Source organism: Salvelinus namaycush, chromosome 11 (genome assembly GCF_016432855.1).
Source record: "Salvelinus namaycush isolate Seneca chromosome 11, SaNama_1.0, whole genome shotgun sequence".
Lineage (NCBI taxonomy): Eukaryota > Metazoa > Chordata > Actinopteri > Salmoniformes > Salmonidae > Salvelinus > Salvelinus namaycush.
Genome location: NC_052317.1, coordinates 23,965,547 through 23,985,382, shown reverse-complemented (window position 1 = coordinate 23,985,382; position 19,836 = coordinate 23,965,547). Strand labels below are relative to the sequence as shown.

General features: G+C 41.6%; 1 protein-coding gene across 3 annotated transcripts in view; it reads right to left on the bottom strand.

Annotated features, from left to right (window-relative positions):
- Positions 1–19,322, bottom strand: part of LOC120055938 (la-related protein 4B-like) — a 33,075-nt gene extending 13,753 nt beyond the window's left edge. For all 3 annotated transcript variants that reach the window (XM_039004004.1, XM_039004005.1, XM_039004006.1), the window contains exons 1-7: positions 18,849–19,322; positions 15,787–15,920; positions 3,132–3,291; positions 2,136–2,303; positions 1,731–1,809; positions 951–1,087; positions 582–685 (exon numbers count right to left, since the gene is read on the bottom strand). In XM_039004004.1, the coding sequence (XP_038859932.1) occupies positions 582–685; positions 951–1,087; positions 1,731–1,809; positions 2,136–2,303; positions 3,132–3,291; positions 15,787–15,867 (729 nt within the window). In that variant the 5' untranslated portion in view covers positions 15,868–15,920; positions 18,849–19,322. The remainder of the gene's footprint in view (positions 1–581; positions 686–950; positions 1,088–1,730; positions 1,810–2,135; positions 2,304–3,131; positions 3,292–15,786; positions 15,921–18,848) is intronic.
- Positions 19,323–19,836: the final 514 nt, after the last annotated feature.

Genomic DNA, 19,836 nt, shown 5'->3' with positions numbered 1-19,836 from the left:
TTATTAAGTATGTAGTATGTTAGTATGGGTACTCGTAACACAGCTCATTACATTTTTAACAGGGCATCAACATCGCAAGATGGAAGATGAGTAAAGAAATAAATTGACAAAGACATGTACACCAGTATGATTTACGATTCCAAGAAAACGACTCAGGGTTGTAATCATTATTCCAAACAGCTGCAAAACGAAAACTACTGTTTCGATTGGACAGGTTCAGCAAATGGAGGGACCTACCTGAATTTGCCCACACCTCAGGTAGTGTGCTGTGCACTCAACAGGAAATTACCTACAATGCCCTGGTTAAAATACACATATAGCCTAGTCACATAAGAGCTTGTACGAAAATGACCTAGTCTTGCTGAAACGTGACTGGTTTCTTTCCACTGTCTGCCATACTGGATACAGTCAGTCAAAGGTAAGTCATTGTTTTCTTTTAAAATGGTCCAGACAGAATGTCCCAAATGACACCCTGTTTCCTATGTGGTGCACAACCCTTAGTGTTCTGGTCTAAAGTAGTGCACTACATAGGAAATAAGGTGCCATTTGGGACTCAGACGGAGGCTAGCCAGTGAACATACCTCTATAGGAGTGCTCTCAGGGACCTCTCTGAGGATGACGATGCAGCGGTTCTGGTTGGGTCTCACCTTCTCCCCCTTCTCATCTACCTGGACCAACGGCAGAGCTACAGAGGCAGGGCAATATACAAGTCCAGTGAATTTATAATCAAAATCTGACAACTTTATTGCCATGTAACAAATGTTGCTAGGAATTGGTGTTGTACAAAGAAGGTTAACTAATATAACTGAAATCCATATGAAACCAATTCAAATGAAACATCCATTCCCAGCAATGTCTCTTTAGTCTCAATAACAAAAATTTCTGTTAGTATCAAGTTAATCAGAAAAAGTTCAGTGAACGATAGTTTCAAATAGAAGGGTGTCACTTACATCGTAGGATATCAACGATTAACTCCACGTCCGTGCTGAGTTTCTTGACGTGGTCCAGGTTAGCTACCGTCACGATTGGCACATACTGGTCACTATCCATCTGAGAGATAAGGTACATGTCACTGGCCAGGTTCTCCCTGTAAGCGAAAAGAGACAAGACAAAACGGTAAGTCACTCCCTATAGCCTAAGTCACTCCTCCCTCCCCACAGCACCCACCATTGAATTCTTGACAGCATGAAATAAAGCTTTCATTTAGAACACGCCTCCCACAAAGGGCCAAAGAGAACTAATGAGTATGCGGCCATTGTGCATCATCACAGTGACATATTTCACTGGCTGTATTCTAGCATGGGCGGCACTTGATTACCATCCACAAAAACTATGGCCCGGCATCGACACATACTGTATGCGGAACAGCATAATAAATGGAACAGTGGTGGTGTACATTACTCCCCTAGCTACCTCCCCTAAGAGCCAATTAAAGTTTGGTCAGACGGGTTCTGTATTCTGTAATGGCAGAGCTGTGCCTCTGTGCTGCACAACTGTAGATTATATGGTTTCTGCAGCACAAAGTGTGCCTAGTGCATTATTGGCTGTATTGTAGTAGGCAATGTCTATGTCCCAAATGGCACCCTATTCCCTATATAGTGCACAACTTTTCCCAGGGCCAACTGACCAGAGTACTATTGGCACTGGTCAAAATGTCAAAAGTTGTGCATTATATAGAGAATAGGGTGTAATTTGTGACACAGCCAGTGTGTAGTATGACTGTTACTCACCGGGACAGACAGAACTCCAGGGTCTTCTTCAGGTGTTCCCGGAGGTCCTCCTGACGGCTCTCCTGCTGGAGCTCACTGCCTGCTCATCGGGGGAACAGACAACACAACATTCACTTTCATGAAGAGACCCTTCATTTCATTCAACTCACAGGCCTAGTCCCAAATGGCACCCTATTCCCTATATAGTGCACTCTAGTGACATTAGACAATTCATTATATTCCACACAGTACCCTTTAGGTACAGGTTGTTTAAGTTAAAACAAACTCATTGATGCATACATTTCTAATATTCTAAACACAATGTTGCAGTGAAATCGGAATACCATTTATATAATTGTGTATCACTTTCAGACGCTTTGCTCAACTCAAGTGAATGGTCTCCACTCCAGTGGATGAGGATCCCACCTGTGTGAGTTGCCTCCTGGCCAGACTCTGGGTATGCAGCAGGGTCGGAGCCCTCCAGGGTGACGGTGGCAGCCATGGGGGCTGGCTCTGCCATCATCACCGGCGGAGGCTCATCTGGGTCGGCCAACAGGGGCTCCTCAAACACTTTGTCTTTGCTGGCTTCATAGCCTGGACAGAGTAAAACAGGAAACAACCATCCAAGCCGTTAACACAAGCTACAGTCTTCACTGGCTTCATAGCCTGGACAGACTAACAAGGGGACAACCAAGCAAGCCGTTAACACAAGCTACAGTCTTCACTGGCTTCATAGCCTGGACAGACTAACAAGGGGACAACCAAGCAAGCCGTTAACACAAGCTACAGTCTTCACTGGCTTCATAGCCTGGACAGACTAACAAGGGAACAACCAAGCAAGCCGTTAACACGAGCTAGTAATACCACGATGGCTTAAGTTGAAGAAACAATAGGCCTATATGTTATGTAGTACTAGTAATACATTGATCTATACAAGGGGAAAGTGAGGTAAGTATCTAGATGTTAAAATGGATACCATGAACATGTGACTACTGTAATCCCCACAAATAACTTCACATAATGAGCTAGGAGTAAAATGTAGATGTGTCAATCTGAATAAAACTGGTCCTAATTGATCACCTTCATGTCCCCACCAGTCCCTTGTTAACTGCCACGGCGGCTAAACTTGGCTAATCTTAACGTCCGCACATAAAATGATTCTGCTTATTATGTGTTAGAAGAATGTGTTGGTAATATTTATAGCTCTCCCTCTGACTAAATTGAGTATAAATGATTCAACCCATGGCTGCGCCGTGACAACAGGGGTTGCGCACCAAATGGCACTCCAGTCCCTACATAGTGCACTACTTTTGATCAGGACTCTGGTCAAAAGTAGGGCACTATGTAGGGAATAGGGTGCCATTTGGGACACAGCCACGGTAACGGAGGGACTATCTCCAGTCGGTACTTAAAATGGCTGACCTTCTGGCCCAGGGTCAGCCGAGCTGCTATCGCAGCCATCCTTCCATGGCTGGAGAGCAGGTGTGTTCGCAGTCCCAGTCGCAGTGGCGGTGTCCAGGTTAAGCATGTGATTGGCCCATGCTTTCGCATTGGGGTTCAGGTCAGAAAACTTGGCAGATTCCTGTGGCAGGAGACAAGATAGGAGAGTATTATATACATGAGTTCAGGTAGGCCTCCACGCTTCAGCAGACAAAAGAAAGGAGTGGTGCTCAACAACAATAACAGGAGTACAGATCTATAAGAATACTATCAGTATAGCAGAATATAGGCTAGATCAAGGAATAATGAGAAGGTACTCTCCAGGAATTTGACAATAGTTATTTTTAAGGCTCTGCCATTCAACCTTGTGTACTGTTCATATATCCATCTATCTATAATGTTACCCCTTGGAGGCGTTATCAGAAAGCATGGCATTGATTTTCACTGCTATGCAGACAATACACAACTTAACATTTGTGTCAGAGGATTTTAGCTGTATTAGTGATTAAATACTTGGATGGCTCACAACTTCCTCCAGCTAAATCAAGGCAAGACCGAGGTACTTATTGTTGGAGCCAAAGCACAGAGCGAATCTAGTCGCCCATTTTAATTCATGGGCAATAAAGACAACACCAGGTAAAGAAAAACTAGGTGTTATTTTAGATTCTGAAGTAAATTTCGAATTACACATTATGAACGTGACCAAAATAGCTTTTTTACCACCTGAGGAACATTGCCACGGTGCGGCCGTTTCTCTCTCAGGCTGATACAGAGAGACTCATCCATGCTTTTATTACAAGCAGGCTTGACTACTGTAATGCTCTCCTGTCTGGTCTACCCAAGACAGCCATTGGTCAATGTCAAAACATACAGTATGCTGCAGCACGGATACTGACCAAGACCAGACGGAGAGCACACATTACACAGGTTTCAAGGTCTCTGCACTGGCTGCCTGTGAGTTTTAGAATACATTTTAAGATTCTTCTATTGGTTTTTAAAATCAATACACGATTGTACACCTCAATACACGTCAGACATGCTTTTAAGTTATGTACCCAGTAGGTCCCTCAGGTCCTCTGGCACTGGCCTTTTAACTATCCCAAAGCCTTGGACCAAGAGGCATTCTTTAGTTGTTATGCCCCCAGCCTCTGGAATAGCCTGCCAGAAAACTTGAGGCTGAAACTGAGGACATATTTAAAAGATATCTTAAAACACATATTTTAGATTTGCTTTTTTAAGGGTGCTTTTTAGTCATTCAGTTTGTCACTTTTGTTTATCTTATGTTTGTGTGTAGTAAATATTTCAGCTTTTATTTTCATTGTTTATTTGTTTTTTCCTGTAAAGCACATTGCGTTGCATACCATTTCTGAAGTGAGCAGTATAAATAAACTGGGTTTGATTTGTGGTGTGATCATACAAATACCAATGTGCACATTGCAATGGCCAGTGGCCACAAATGTGTGTTCATCTCAGTACAGCAAAGCTGATAGCCAGTATGAAGAAACTACTATGCATGCAGACAATGATTGGTGATATAGGCTACTTCATCTTGTCACACAGCAAGCAGAACATCCCTTCTGGGATTACTAGTTATCAAGTAGCCTAGTCTGAGTTGAGGCAACAGACTCGGTGAGAAAATGCTAGTGTAACATACATGTTTCCTTGTCAGTTCCACAGAAAAAATTATGGAAAATATACACAAAATTGTTTTATATAGCCATAGGCGACAGGTTGTCGGGGGAGAGAGATTTTTTTTTTTTAAATAAATGATGAGAGAGACACTGCTGCCGAGGCGTCCGACGTGGCAGCCGCTGATTCGTCGCCGTCACACACTAGCTTTTTTGAGAAACCGGAGTTTATAATAAATGCATTAAGTTAAAAAAATCAACAACGATAGATATCAAGACAACATTCTTAAGATTGCAAAAATGACAGATTGAGCACCACTGCTTTGGGCAGAGAAGTCTGGACATACTCACAAGAGATAAGTAAATGTTCTGCCAATTCCTTACACAAGACTCACAAGCTATACGGCTATAGCGGAGGGCTTTGGTAAAAGCCATACTAGAGTCCTGAGGCAAAGCAGCATGTCTGTAACAGTTACTCTCCACTGCCTACAGTAAGAAAAGAGTCCAGGAGCGCATCCAATCATGCCCTGCACACTCCGGGCTCACAGTCATCGCACCTGCTGCACACAGTGACGGTCCATATGGCCCCTCAACCACAGGCAGAGCCAGGCACAACACAGACTACTCGTATCACCTCCTGGATATTCCCAGAGCTTTCCGAGCACACCAACTAAGAGTCTACTATCCCCTGGTTATTTCCAGAGGTTTCCGATTCCCAGGCATCGCACAGCGCATTCAGCATGCCCTCCTCGGGCTTCTGCCTCCCATAGTCTTCACTGCTCTTTGATGCTTCTGAGGCTGCTTCTGTGGTCCATCTGTGCTGTCAAACTGCCTCTGGGTCACGAGGAGCGACAGGTTGTCGGGGGAGAGAGAAAAAAATAAATGATGAGAGAGACACTGCTGCCGAGGCGTCCGACGTGGCAGCCGCTGATTCGTCGCCGTCACTCATTCCCATTTAATGGCGCTTTGGTTTCATCACTGCTGCGGCTACCCTCTGAGTCATTCTCTCTCCATCAGAACATCAAACCCACGACTTCCGGTGACGCAACTTAGGAAATGGCTGCCTAGTTTTTCGTACTGCACATCGGTTGGGAATTTCCCCCCCAAATTCAAGTATTTACTCTGAGCATTATAATAACTTACGCAAAATGGAAAAGGGGAAAACAGGAAAAGGTCGTGGAGCTACAACAACAGCCCGTAACAAGACAGCAGAAGATATAATCGTCGAAGAACCCGAAATGGCTAATGCTAGCGCAAATAAGATAGCAGCAGCAAAAGAACCCTCATTTCGTGAGGTGATGAAGGAGGAATTGCGCGAGGCGCTCACAGGCTTACGAGAGGAACTTCGAGAAGATGTAAGAAAAGAACTAAATGAGTTCAAGAAGGACATTAACCAGAAACTGGAAGAAAACAAATTAGAACTTCACAGCATATCTACAAGAATGGGGGACGCAGAACAGCGCATTGGGGAAACGGACACATGGAACTTCGCAGTCAAGGAAATACTTGAACAGTCACTGAAAAGCCAACATGCACTACAGGTAAAAGTGACAGAACTCGAAGGTTTCTCACGTCGAAACAACATTAGACTTTATAACGTAGTAGAGGGCGCAGAAAAAGACTATGCCCAACTTCGTGGAGGGTCTATTCAAGGACATACTTGACGACGACACTGACCTGGGAACCGAGAGAGCACACCGAGCTCTGGCCTCAAAACCCCCCAGCGGCGCCCCACCAAGATCCATAGTAATACGGTTCCTAAAATTCTCAGTCAAAGAGAAAGTTTTACATGCTACCTGGAAAAAACCTGTTAACTTCCAAGGCCAACGAGTGTTCTTTGATCATGACTACGCGGGAGAGATACTGAAAAGAAGGAAAGAATACACCCCCATTAAGAAAGCACTTAAAGAGAAGGGTATTCGCTTCCAAACACCATACCCGGCAAAAATGCGGGTATTTCTGAAAACTGGCCCGGTTACATACGAGCATGCAGACGAGGCGGCTGAGGACCTGAAGTCAAGGGGCTTCCCAGTGGAGTATACCGCCAGGAGAAAGGCGACATCACCAGCGGAAAGACTCGAGCAGGCTCTCCCATGGATCGTTGTCAACAAGCAAGGTCATGGAGAAAGAGGGAAACCATCTCGGCGAGAGGACGTTCACATCCGAGAGAGACTCAGGCATTTCCAACGGGAAGATGAAAGACACTGAATCGGATTTAACAGAATTAATAGTTACCGCAGCTGTTAAGACTTTGGGTTGTTACGGTTGACATTACAATAGATAAATAGGGGAGATATTTTTCCCCCAATGCTGAACAAGGGTGAGTACCCAAAAGCATGTGTTCTTTATGAACACATTAAGTAGCGTCACGTTAATAACATATATATTTGCTAAGGATTAATGACACATTGACAACGGGGCGACAGAAGGGCATATCAAGGGGAGGATTCATGATATGCACGCATGACCGATATAGTTTTCACTTGTAATTAACCGGTGTATAAGCGACGAAATAGGCGCCCTTATTATTTTCGCTTCCACCAGGTCTTGTTTGTGACTACGTCACGCATTTTCATATCTGAGCGAGGGGCCCATCCTGCGGACAGGCTCATCCCCTCAAACCCCAGAGGCAAGAGACAGTCCTCTGACATGGGAGTCCAAATACCAAAGTACTTTCCCACTTTGGTTTACTTTATTATCGTTCTTGAATTTTCGTTCATTTTTAGGTTCATGATAAGCAGGCAGATATGGTGCACAGCTTTTTTTTATTTATATCGATGCATCATCGGGAATTTAAGGTCATAAGTCTCAATGTAAACGGACTGGGGAGTGCCATCAAGAGAAGTAAGGTAATAGCAAAGATGAAACGGGAGAGAGTTGACATACTATTCTGGCAGGAAACTCACTTATCCACACCTGAACACGAGAAACTCAAGAAAATGGGATATAGGAACACTTTTTTTTCTTCTTACAAAATGGGTAGAAGGGTAGTTGCAATCTTGATCCCAAATTCAGTTAATTTTGAGTTTGTCAGAAATAAAAGACAAGGAGGGTAGATTTATACTTGTTAAATGTAAACTGGATAACAAGGAAGTTACATTATTTAATGTATACGCACCCCCAGGGAGTGACATGGTCTTCTATAGGAAGGTGTTTGATTTAATTGCCACAGAAACCACTGGCACTCTTATCTGTGGAGGGGATTTTAACACAATTCTAAACTCAAAATTGGACAGCACAAATCAAAATAGGAAAATGAGCCTAGTTGCCAAAAAGATCAATAGGATACTGCAGGATCTAGGACTGCTCGATGTATGGCGTGACACCCACAAGACCGATAAGGAATATACTTTTTACTCAGCCCGCCACACTGAATACTCCAGGTTAGACTACTTTTTTATGTACAGTGCAGATAGACACAGGCTTAAGGATTGTAGGATCGGGCAGAGCGACTTATCAGATCATAATGGAGTTTACCTCACTCTACACCTTGATAGCAAACCAAGAAATACTACATGGAGACTTAATACAAGCATGCTGAATGATCCAGCATTGAAGGAATCAATAAAGACAGAATTGAACATCTATCTGGAGAATAATGATAATGGGAAAGTATCTCCTGCTATACTGTGGGATGCAGCTAAGGCGGTTATTAGAGGAAAAATCATAGCCACATCGTCTCTCAAGAAAAAGATTAAAGCACAGAAACTGCTGAAATTACAGGAAACCCTAAGAAACTTAGAACGATCTCATAGTCAATACAAAGACCCTCTTATATTACGAGAGATTCAAAAGGTAAAACAGGAAATTGACCAGATTTATAGAGAAGAAGTAGAGAAAAAGCTTAGGTTCCTGAAACAACGATATTATGAAGCAGGCTCAAAGGCAACCAAATTACTAGCATGGAGACTCAGGAAACAACAAGCACAGAATACCATTTTTTAAATAAAAGACCCCAAAACAAAAAAGATCACATGCAAATTAGATGAAATACAGAATGCATTTGAATCATATTACACAAATCTGTACAAGCAACCAGAGAAGGCAGATGCACAGACAATAGAGCACTTTTTGAACTCACTTGATCTCCCCTCAATTGGGACAGAGCAAAATGATAGACTAACTTTAGAAATATCCACCGAAGAAATTAATAAAGCAATATCTCAACAAAAAGTCAACAAGTCTCCAGGCACTGATGGCTTCCCTTCAGAATGGTTCAAGACCTTCAGAGAACAACTAACACCTCTACTTAAGGCCTGTTTTAACTGGACTGAGGGAGGGTGGTCTCCCACCGTCATGGAGAGAGGCCATCATATCTGTAATCCCAAAAGAGGGTAAAGATAAGAAAGAATGCAGTTCATATAGACCTATCGCAATTCTTAACACAGATTATAAACTATATGCATCAATAATAGCCAAAAGAATGGAGAACATAATCCCATAATTGATTGACGGAGATCAAACGGGTTTCATACAAAATAGGCAGACACAGGACAATATAAGGAGAACACTACATGTCATGGACCACATTACTCAGAATAAGACAAGTGCAATATTAATCAGTCTAGATGCAGAAAAAGCATTTGATTCAGTGGGATGGGATTACCTATTCCAAGTTATGGAAAGATTTGGTTTCAACAAAGAAGTGATACAGTGCATCAAAACACTGTATTCATGTCCGACCGCTAGAATAAAGATAAATGGACATTTGACACGAACGATAAAATTAGAGCGAGGGGCAAGACAAGGCTGTAATCTTTCACCCACGCTCTTCTCCTTGTACCTCGAACCATTAGCACAGGCAATAAGACAGGACCCAACCTTAGAGGGAATAACAATAAGAGACAGTGAACATAAGATATGCATGTATGCGGATGACGTTCTGTTATTCCTTAAAGACCCAGGCTCAAGCGTACCTAGATTGATGGATGTTCTACAAACATTTGGAACATATTCAGGGTATGTGCTTAACGTACACAAGACCCAAGCCCTAGTATATAATTATACCCCACAGGAAGAGCTGAAGAATAGGTATAACTTCACCTGGACCTCTTCATCCATTAAATATCTTGGAGTATACCTACCAAAAGATACACCCAAACTTTATTGCATGAATTACGATCACATCAACAAGAAAATATATGATGACCTAGACAGGTGGAACTCACTTCCCTTAGATCTTAGTAGTAGAATTGAAACAATCAAAATGAACATCCTGCCGAGGTTATTGTATTTGTTCCAATCACTGCCCATAGAAATCCCACCTAAACAGTTTAGGGAATGGGATAAACGGATATCAAGGTTTATCTGGAACAGTAAGAGACCAAGAACTAGATATACAACATTACAGTTACCAAAAAACTGTGGGGGTATGGCCTTACCAAACCTAAAAGATTATTATGTGTCAGCCCAATTGAGACCCCTGGTTTGTTGGTGCAATTCAGAATACGAATCCAAATGGAAAGACATCGAGACTACTTTGACAGGGATACCCATACAGTCAGTTTTGTGAAATAAGGACATGGTAAAAGAAATATACAATAGACAAAACCAGTGGATTAATTTCTCTCTGAAGACATGGTTTAGGGTAGTTAAGCAAAATAATTTAGACAGAGAGATCAAACTGCTGAGTTGGCCTGCATACGACCCCAGCTTCATCCCTGCAACTCAGGACAGCAGATTTAAACAATGGACGCAGAAAGGCATCACATCATTCAGTACAATTATAAGGAATGGGAACCTAGATAACTTCCAGGACTTAAGTAAAAAACATGGCTTGGATAAACAAGATTTTTACAGATACCTACAAGTCCGACACTATTTCTTAAGGGAGATAAAAGTGACTGACCCTCGAGCACCTCCAAAATTAATCCAAGTATTCACTAACGCATACAACTTGGGGAGTAACAAAAAAACGATTTCAAATCTCTACTTGGGTATTCAATCCTCAAAGAAACATTCTACAAACTATATTAAAAAGAAATGGGAGGAGGAACTTAACATTGAAATAACTGATGAAACATGGTTGAACATATTAGAGACTCAACAAAGCTCCACCAACTCAAGGTCATGGAGAGAATTCTGTTGGAAGAATGTTATACGTTTCTTCATAACACCTAAACTGAAATCAAAACAGACTGGCTCACCACACCCTTGTTGGAGAGAATGCGGTCTATTGAGGGCGGACCACTCTCATATCTTTTGGTCCTGCCCCGCAATCGAAACTTACTGGGGAGAAATAAGATCTAACATTGGAAAAATAATGGGATTTGACATAGAACAAACATTCATTTCTTTGTACTTGGGTGAAATACCAGATAACTTACACAATAGAGAAAAGTACCTCTTGAAGGTCCTACTGGCAGCCAGTAAAAAGGCTATCACTAGGAAATGGCTACAAAAAGACCCTCCCACAGCGACACAATGGATAGACATTGTAGAAGAAATACGCTCCATGTGGTGTATGACCTTTGCTTTAAGAACTCAACAGGAGAGAGGTCAGGAATACTGGGAGAAATGGGTTTCATACTTGGAAAAGGTCTAATTCAAAGATGCTAATGTAACTAATATGATGAAGGTATGAAGTGCACTGTAACTGCCAGATCATTTTTGTTCTTTTATTTTACTTTATTTGTACTTTCTTTGTGTTCCTACAATAAAAACAAAGTATAAAAAATAAATTTAAAAAAAGATAGCTAGGTGGGACAACCACGTTTCTCAGTCATAGTAAGTACATTTTTCCTCAATAAAGGAGCTATTAGCAAAGTCAGTGCTAAAAAAAATAAAAAAAATAATAATAATAATAAAAAAAATAATAATATAAAAAAATATTTAAAATTATATCAAACCCACGTCACCAACGTACAGACATACTGATGGCTAAGGTGTGCTATTGTTAAATCCACCTGAGCCAAAGACAGAAGCTGCCTGAGGAATGGATTATCCACAGTGTGTACACTAGGCTTCTCCTTCTGCAATCCACACCCAATAGGCCTTTAGGTGTCAGATGAACCTGTGTTTAAGTAACACACCAATATCCATAACCTACATACAAGTGTCAGGGGTCACACTAGCTTATAGAAATCAGCATTTTCAAAATGCTGACCATCCCAAAATGTGCATTTTAAACCATTTCACCCAAGTTGTATATTGAAAGTCAAGTGGTGTTTTGCGGTCAATAAAGTGGTGGTCAGGGTCGTGAAACTATAAATACTCTTCATACAAAATAAATGAATGCAAATAAAATTGCCCAGTTTTTAATCAGATGACAAAAGTGCGACACTATTTGGCTAGATGCCACACAATTAGCTTACAATTAAAACGCCAGGCTTTTGAATTTTGCATGTTTATCATTGAAAGAACAAAGCTAGCTACATTTCCTCATGTTTTGTATCATAGAAAGAACGAAGCTAGCTACATTTCCTCATGTTTTGTATCATAGAAAGAACGAAGCTAGCTACATTTCCTCATGTTTTGTATCATAGAAAGAACGAAGCTAGCTACATTTCCTCATGTTTTGCTTCAAGTTCATCTTGCATTTTAACTTTCTAACAGAGATCAGTCAGAGCGCTGTCTGCCGATCCAATGCCGTTTGTGTATGAGGAATCTGATTTCAGATGATAGCAAATATTTGTCATCTGAGTGGAGAAGTGCAACTGAAAGACAACATTAGTCTTGTTACATTCATGATTTGGAACTAACCGTGAGAGCAGAAATTAGAGCAGAAATTTCAATTCAAAAGAATTCTGCATTAACATGACATCGTTGGTACAAAAAGCCTTAATGGAAAACTTGGATAGTCATGATTCTCTGCTGTGGGAAATTCAAGAGGCTGAGTATCCAAATGGGAGACAAAGTAAATCCAGCTTTCTTCAGCGTGATACAATACATTGATGGTACAGCAACACGGCCCTTTGCTTTTCACTGGGAGCTTCTGTCTATTTGCACGGGTCTATTAAAAAAAAAAAAAAAACACAACAAAACGCTGCATTAGGCTATAAACTGAATGGGCTGTCTGGTCAAGCGTACAACACACCCGAGACAAAACGCTACATCAAAACCAGAGAGCCACACTGAGACCAAGGCAGGAGAAACAAAGAGCCTATAATCCAGTCATGCAATAATGTAATTCCCTCCCACTCCCGCGCTCAAATCTGACCTGGCTGCTATAGAAACTGGCCTGACATAACTGACTACCATGTCCAATGCTTCAGAGCATTTCAGGTCCGCTTGACCTTTCCCAATAAAAAGCCTCGGTGCCTCCATCCCTCACGGAGGGGAGTGATTCATCTTTCCCCAGTAGCCTGATTGGAAATGTTATTTTTGGGAAGCTGTTATTCATAATGAACTATAGACAGCGGGGTCGGGGGACAATGTCATCGAGTGTACAGCATGTTTTTATTGCTCCTTTAGTCAGTCAGACACACAGGGATAGGTTAAAGTCCCTGAAAAGGATACTAAACAAAACACACACAATTTGGACTGATCCGTCTGTCCATCTGGGAGTCTTGTGCCACGTTGAGCTCCAGACCCAGGGCAGACAGACAGTGGACTGGTGATGTGCTGAGCTGAGCACCCAGGATTCAAATGACCTAGGGGGGGGGGGGGGGGAATGCTGTGTCCACAGGAAATGTTATACTTGTGCATCCTCACAAGCCTACAGGTTCTGGCATATAGCCTAGGCTACAACTAAATGGACATCTCTAGGACAGCTTGATCCTGAAAACAATTATCTCCAACCTGACACAGAGCATTAACTAGTACTATACTAGAACCAACAAGCAGATTCCAGTGAATGGCAGCAGCATTGGATTCATTAATGTAACAGCTTTCATGTTTGGATAAGATATGGCCAACACATGGCTTTAAATAGGTCATATGTGCTATTCATGAATGTTCATATGCACACAGCATATGGCACAGTAGCGCAGAGCAGCATAGAATAAGATGCTTAACATCACACACTACATGTTAACAAGGAACACATGGAAGTAAAGGTCATTCTTTAATAAAGTGAGTGGCGGGAGGCATAAATAATTACCTTAACAACAAAAGTCCCTGGATTGAGACGTGAAAACGGCATACCTCAAGAATCCATTGGGGACTTTTTCCTGAAACCAATCTTGTTTCCAATCGTACGCCATGTGTTTAGCCTAAATGAAACTGGAAAAAGACAGCAGTGTCTTTCCATTTCCTAATTTGGGAGAATAAGCTTTCCTTTTGGCCCTCATTTAGGCTATTCAACTTAACATTCTTTCCAACTCAAGAGATTGACGAACAAGGGGAATTTCAATGAATGTGTAGCCTACCTGCTACACACACTTAACAAAATGTAGCCTACAGCATGCAAAGACAACATGCTCTTCATCTAATAAAACGTACAAGCCTTATGACAAATCTATTGAGCGAGACTGCCAGCCAAATAGCTGCACCATGCAAGGAGAGCACAGCACTCGTGTTAAAATGAGGAGAGCAAGGCAAGGCCAATCCCATATATCCCTCAGGAGACAGTTTCAGTTTGGGACCTCTATAGCAACTCATATGTTGCTGTCAACCAAATGCATTAAGCAGCACCCGGTGTCCCAGGGCACAGAATTCCCTATATAGTGCACTTCTTTTGACCAAGGTCCATAGGGTTCTGGTGAAAAGTAGTGCACTATGTAGGAAACAGGTTGCCATTTGGGATGTGAGAGAGAGACACACACATCTCCATTGTGTGAAAGAAGTGAAGAGTCTGTAGGGATACCAGTACAGGAGTATCTTGGAAACAGAAACGACATGAAAGCTTGCAGCAGAACTATGACTGAGGTGTTAAAATGCCAACTAAAGAATGCCTGTCCCTATAAATACTGTATACTTAATAAAAAATAAACTTAGTGATGAAAGCAGCAGCATGTAGCCTAGCGGTTAGAGTGTTGGGCCAGTAACTGAAAAGCTGCTAGCTCAAATCCCAGAGCAGACAAGTTGAGAGAAAAAAAACGTGCCCTTGAGCAAGGCACGTAACCATAATTGCTCGAGGGTCGACGTTGATAATGACAGACCCTGACCCCATTCTCCGGGGGAGTTGGGATATGCAAAAAATAAAACATTTCCAATTCACATGTGTATTAATACACACTTGTACATATGTGAACTAGGACAAATAAGCACCCACCAAAGTATTATTATATAAATGACCTCAGTGCCAAACGGCAACAGCAGTTCACATTGAGGAAAAGTTGGTGCTTGAAATTGAGGAAAAGTTGGAGTCCATGGAGCTACAATGAGTCAAAAAAATTGGGTTACAAACACAAATACAAATTGGCCTAAGGAACTCACTAAGTGTCAGAAAACATGAAATCAACTCTTGCAGCAATAAAACATGCATTAAGTGTGAGGATATAGCTAATTACACAGGAGAGCAACCAACATCTTTTTAAAATAGCTTACCTCCCCACTGATGTAGCCTAATTCTATGTTTACCAAACCAGTTCAGAGAAGAGAGGTTTCCCCTACCTTTGTAAAGCAAATGATGAGAGAACACTGGTTCAGATGATCGAGAAGTACAGTTTTAGTTAAAAAGGCATGTGTTTTTTGCCTGGTTTAGTTTTCGCCAACATTCAGTTTCTCCGTTTTGGTTTTTTCAGGTTCCCTCTCAAATCACACTTTAATAGAAAAACAACAGTGAATGTTCTAAGTCCTCAACCATGTTTAAACCACTTTTGAGTTCAGTGAAAATTGAGAAATGTTGATTTGAGTGCAGTTGCCCTTTAATTGTACTGTGCACCTAGCAAGAGGCTGTTGTTTAGCAGTGTTTTTGCAGCGCACGTGATGGTAAAGTTAGCCAAACCAATACGAATCACTGATGCATCCTGTAAACGCCATGATAAACGTGTGAAAATTAATACATTTGTTACATTTATTTGATTCCCCACATTTTGAATATTGTTGAAATCCGTTTTAAATGTATGGATTCCGTCCGTGTTCTCTGCATTGGTGGAATTTCTAGGAGCCTAGTATGTGGTACCTACCAGATGAGAGCTCTCTTTTGCTTCTTGTACTTGCTGCACCTGTGGTTCAGCTACAACTTTTGTATCCTGGTCAGAAGTCATGAGCCGTCTACTTCTTGGCTCCTCAGGGAGAAGTCTCTTTGTCACCAAGTAAGCTGTGGATAGAGAAACAAATACGTTTACCAGGGTTGTATTCATTAGTTCACCCATCAGCAGAACGTTTTGCAACGGAAAATGAAACCAAGTGTTTCATATTAGACAAATTCAGGTAGGTGCCTCCATTTCGTCGCATTTGATTCCTTGTGAATATGCAGAGAAAACACTGCAGCAACCAATGCTGTAGCTCACCATGGAAGTCCAAAGAAATATTTAATTAGTAATATGTGTCAACAAAGCATACATGCAATCTATAAGTATGAACACCATTGGAAATGTCCCTTTTCTATCCAGTAGGTCCAATTTGTAAAGAAGTGATAATCCCCCAACAATCGAATGCCTGTCTAAACATGAGCTCTCGTTGTGTTCGCATACAAAGCAGAAAAATAATGGCACGGCTGTAAAGCTCACGACCTTTGACCTACATACTCATTACCACAGACAGTGTGAGCTGGGCTAAACAGACCACTGTAAATAATTAAACATATGCTTTTCCATCAAGCAAGGCACAACTAACTACAGTTATCAAAGTAATTGTTTCAACAAGTCAACAATTGAGCCCATTTTTTGCACAACTAATTCAGAGATCATGGCCAACAGTTACAAGGTTCCCACACTAATCTTTAACTGTCATGTTTAATATTGTGTCATGTACCTATTTGGCATATGGGCATAACTCGTTATCATGTAAGTGTTTTAACCCTGTATGTAATTGTCTATTAGTGCATTTCTGCTAATTCTGTGAGAAACGGAAGATAGATTACACCAGGGCTCTCCAACCCTGTTCCTGGAGAGCACCCATCCTGTAGGTTCACTCCAACCCTAATCTAGCACACCTGATTGTAATAATTAGCTGGTTGATAAACTTAACCAGGTTAGTTACAACTGGGGTTGGAGCAAAAACATACAGGAAGGTAGCTCTCCAGGAACAGGGTTAGACACCCCAGGATTACGCTAAATATCGAAAAGTATTTTTGGAAATTTTACAAACATTCAAATCCACTGCGGACTGGACAAACTAACAGTTTGTATTGACATAAACCGGTTGCAATTTTGCTGACTGATTTGCATTGTCACTTGAGGACTGTGCTGTTGTACAGTATGCAAGCATAGTTCTGGTCTCCACAAAAATGGCAATTTAAGCAGAGTTCCAACAACTGTTCACTACAGGTGGTGACTGCAATACATGCCATCAGTGATAAATTACATGATAGGTTTGATATAGCCCACCAATGGTTGTCAACAGTTGACAAGTTCCTATTGAATAGTCCCTACCTCAGACAACTTGACAAACAGACAATTTGACTATTTCCATCATTGGTACTACCCAACTTGTTTGCACTATGCATTATCACTTTTAGTTTAGATATTCTCGGCACATTTCAGGAAAATTGTGGATACTATAGCAAAGCAGGCCTGTTACTTCAGTCTCCAGCTGACAAGTTCGGCAGGGACCATGCGATGAGGTAAAGCCAGCAAGGAGGACTTCCATTGTGTGTGTTCTTATTTGTGTGGACAGGACGATGGTTAACCTAGCTACTAGCTTAAGCTAGCTAGTCAAAACTTGCCACTAGACATTAGATAGTGGTAGCCTGGATGGCAGTCTGTTTCTGCTCTTTAGCTAACTAGCTACCTATGGAATTGTGGCAAGAGCCCAAATAGATCTGAGAGAAGGCTAGAATCATGGTGGCATGTGACTGCCATTTACAGTGATTCTGGCTAGTAAAATACTATAAAGTAATGCTGTGTAAAGCCCGTTCAACTACAAAGTTAATCCAAACTGCTGGAAAAAGCAGAGCATCATCAACATTCAGTGAAAGATGGCGACCTCCAGCATGATTCACCCCCATCAATCAATCAAATGTATCTATAGACCCCTTTTTACAACAGCAGTTGTTGATGGAGACTATTCCAAAGGCCAGCCAGCAGATCCTACCCGCTTGCTTACAGCTGCACTAGGGTCAGAGAGCAATCCGTTATATATTAAGACACTGGAGCCGGCGCGAGAAATGGCTCTGAAAACATACCTCAATCCAGGGATGAGAAATGCATTGTACTCCGAATTGCCCCAGTATCCCAACTATTACATCGAGAAGATTGAATGACTGCTAGTTGTTTAGCAATCGTTCAATCTTCTTGGTGTAACAGTTGGGATAATGGGGAAATTTGGAGTACAACGTATTTCTCATCCCTGGATTGAGGTACGTTTTTCGAGCCATATCTAGTTCTGCAGAGTCTTAATATACACAGGAATGTTGTCTGACCCTAGTGCATAATGACCCTAGTGCATAATAATTGGTGTCTAGTCTTTGGAATAGCCAGCAGGTCGGACCTGCTGGCTATTCCAAAGACTAGACACCAATTATTATGTTCACCTGACGCTCCAGACAAGGCCATTCATAGCTCGCCAATTTAGCAAGTAACCTAGCTGGTAGTTAGATAGCAACGTCTGTAGCTACCTAACTCGGACGTCACTGCGGTGGCACATTGATTTGCTGACTAACAAAGTCAAAATCACGAAACATTTAGCAACTAGCTATCTAGGCCAAGGTTATCTGTCGAATAGTGAATACTGAGTTAGCTAACTAATTACCAATCAATTCACGAGCTAACGTTAGCAAACTCATCCACTTCCATATTCGTGTAGTTAACGTTACGTAGCTAACATTAGCAAGATTATAACGTGGGGAGTTTACTAGCTAACGTTAGCTAGCTATGTATTTGCTAAAAACAACGCACAACAAGCAAAGCGCGTTAGTTGTCTAACTTGCTAAATTAGTTTGACAGCCGCTTCAGTAAACTTGAATTTATACCTTGTTATCGTATAGCTAGCTATACGATATTGTTATAGTTCTAGGCAGCTAGCAACAACATCGAGTATACGAGCGAGCTGGCTAGCACGTTACTAAGTAATGGGCGCTACTCACCTGTCAGCTCTCACTGCACGACGATGCAAAGACTTGTGGTAAGCAAGGCCTTGAATTGACTTCCTGGCTGAATACGCACGATATTATCAAGCTAACGAGCACGCTAGCTATGATTTACTACTCTTCTAATGAGCAATAATTCGCTGTTAGTGGCTGCGATGGAGGGATGGCAAAAACAAAAAGAATACCCGCCCTTTTAGCCAAATCTCAGAAAACAAAATACTTTAACGTTAGCTTTCCTAACTAGCAATGCTAGCAAATTAGCTTAAATGTAGCTATTAACTTTGCACTTGTTTTGTGCAGTAGAATTAAAATAATCTATATTATTCTTCGAATTTTACCAAACGGAGGTTCTACTAGTAGGAAAGTGGATATGGAACATCAACCCAGAACTCTCAAAATGCAGTTTTTTCAATGTGAAGCGTTCGTTAGCTAGCTGGATCACTCGAGGTAGCTACCAGTTGGGAATGGAGAAATTGCTGTTCCAGTTGTGTGAAGATAGCCACAAGAAGGATTAGCCACAATAGTGGGATCATCGGTTCGCCTTCAAAATAACAGTCCGCCATTGAAACTGATACAAATAGTGGAAATAATGCCATATTTAGAAGATATAATGCTAAATAAGTTTGGAATGTTGTTACATAACTTAAATTAATTTGACAATAAACAGTAAAACAAAACAGTTGAAATGGATGTATAAAAATTGTCACAGACTCTAGCCACCCAAGTTATACACTGCTTTTCTGCTACCGCACAGCAAGCAGGTACCGGAGTGCCAAGTCTGGGACCAAAAGGTTCCTGAACAGCTTCTACCCCCAAGCCGTAAGACTGCTGAACATTTAATCAAATAGCTACCCGGACTATTTTCATTGACACACACACATGCATATTGACGCCACATACACACTCTCACATAGACACTCTCTCGTACTCTTCACAAACGTTGCTGCTACTCTGTTTATCTATCCTGATTGCCTTGTCACTTTCC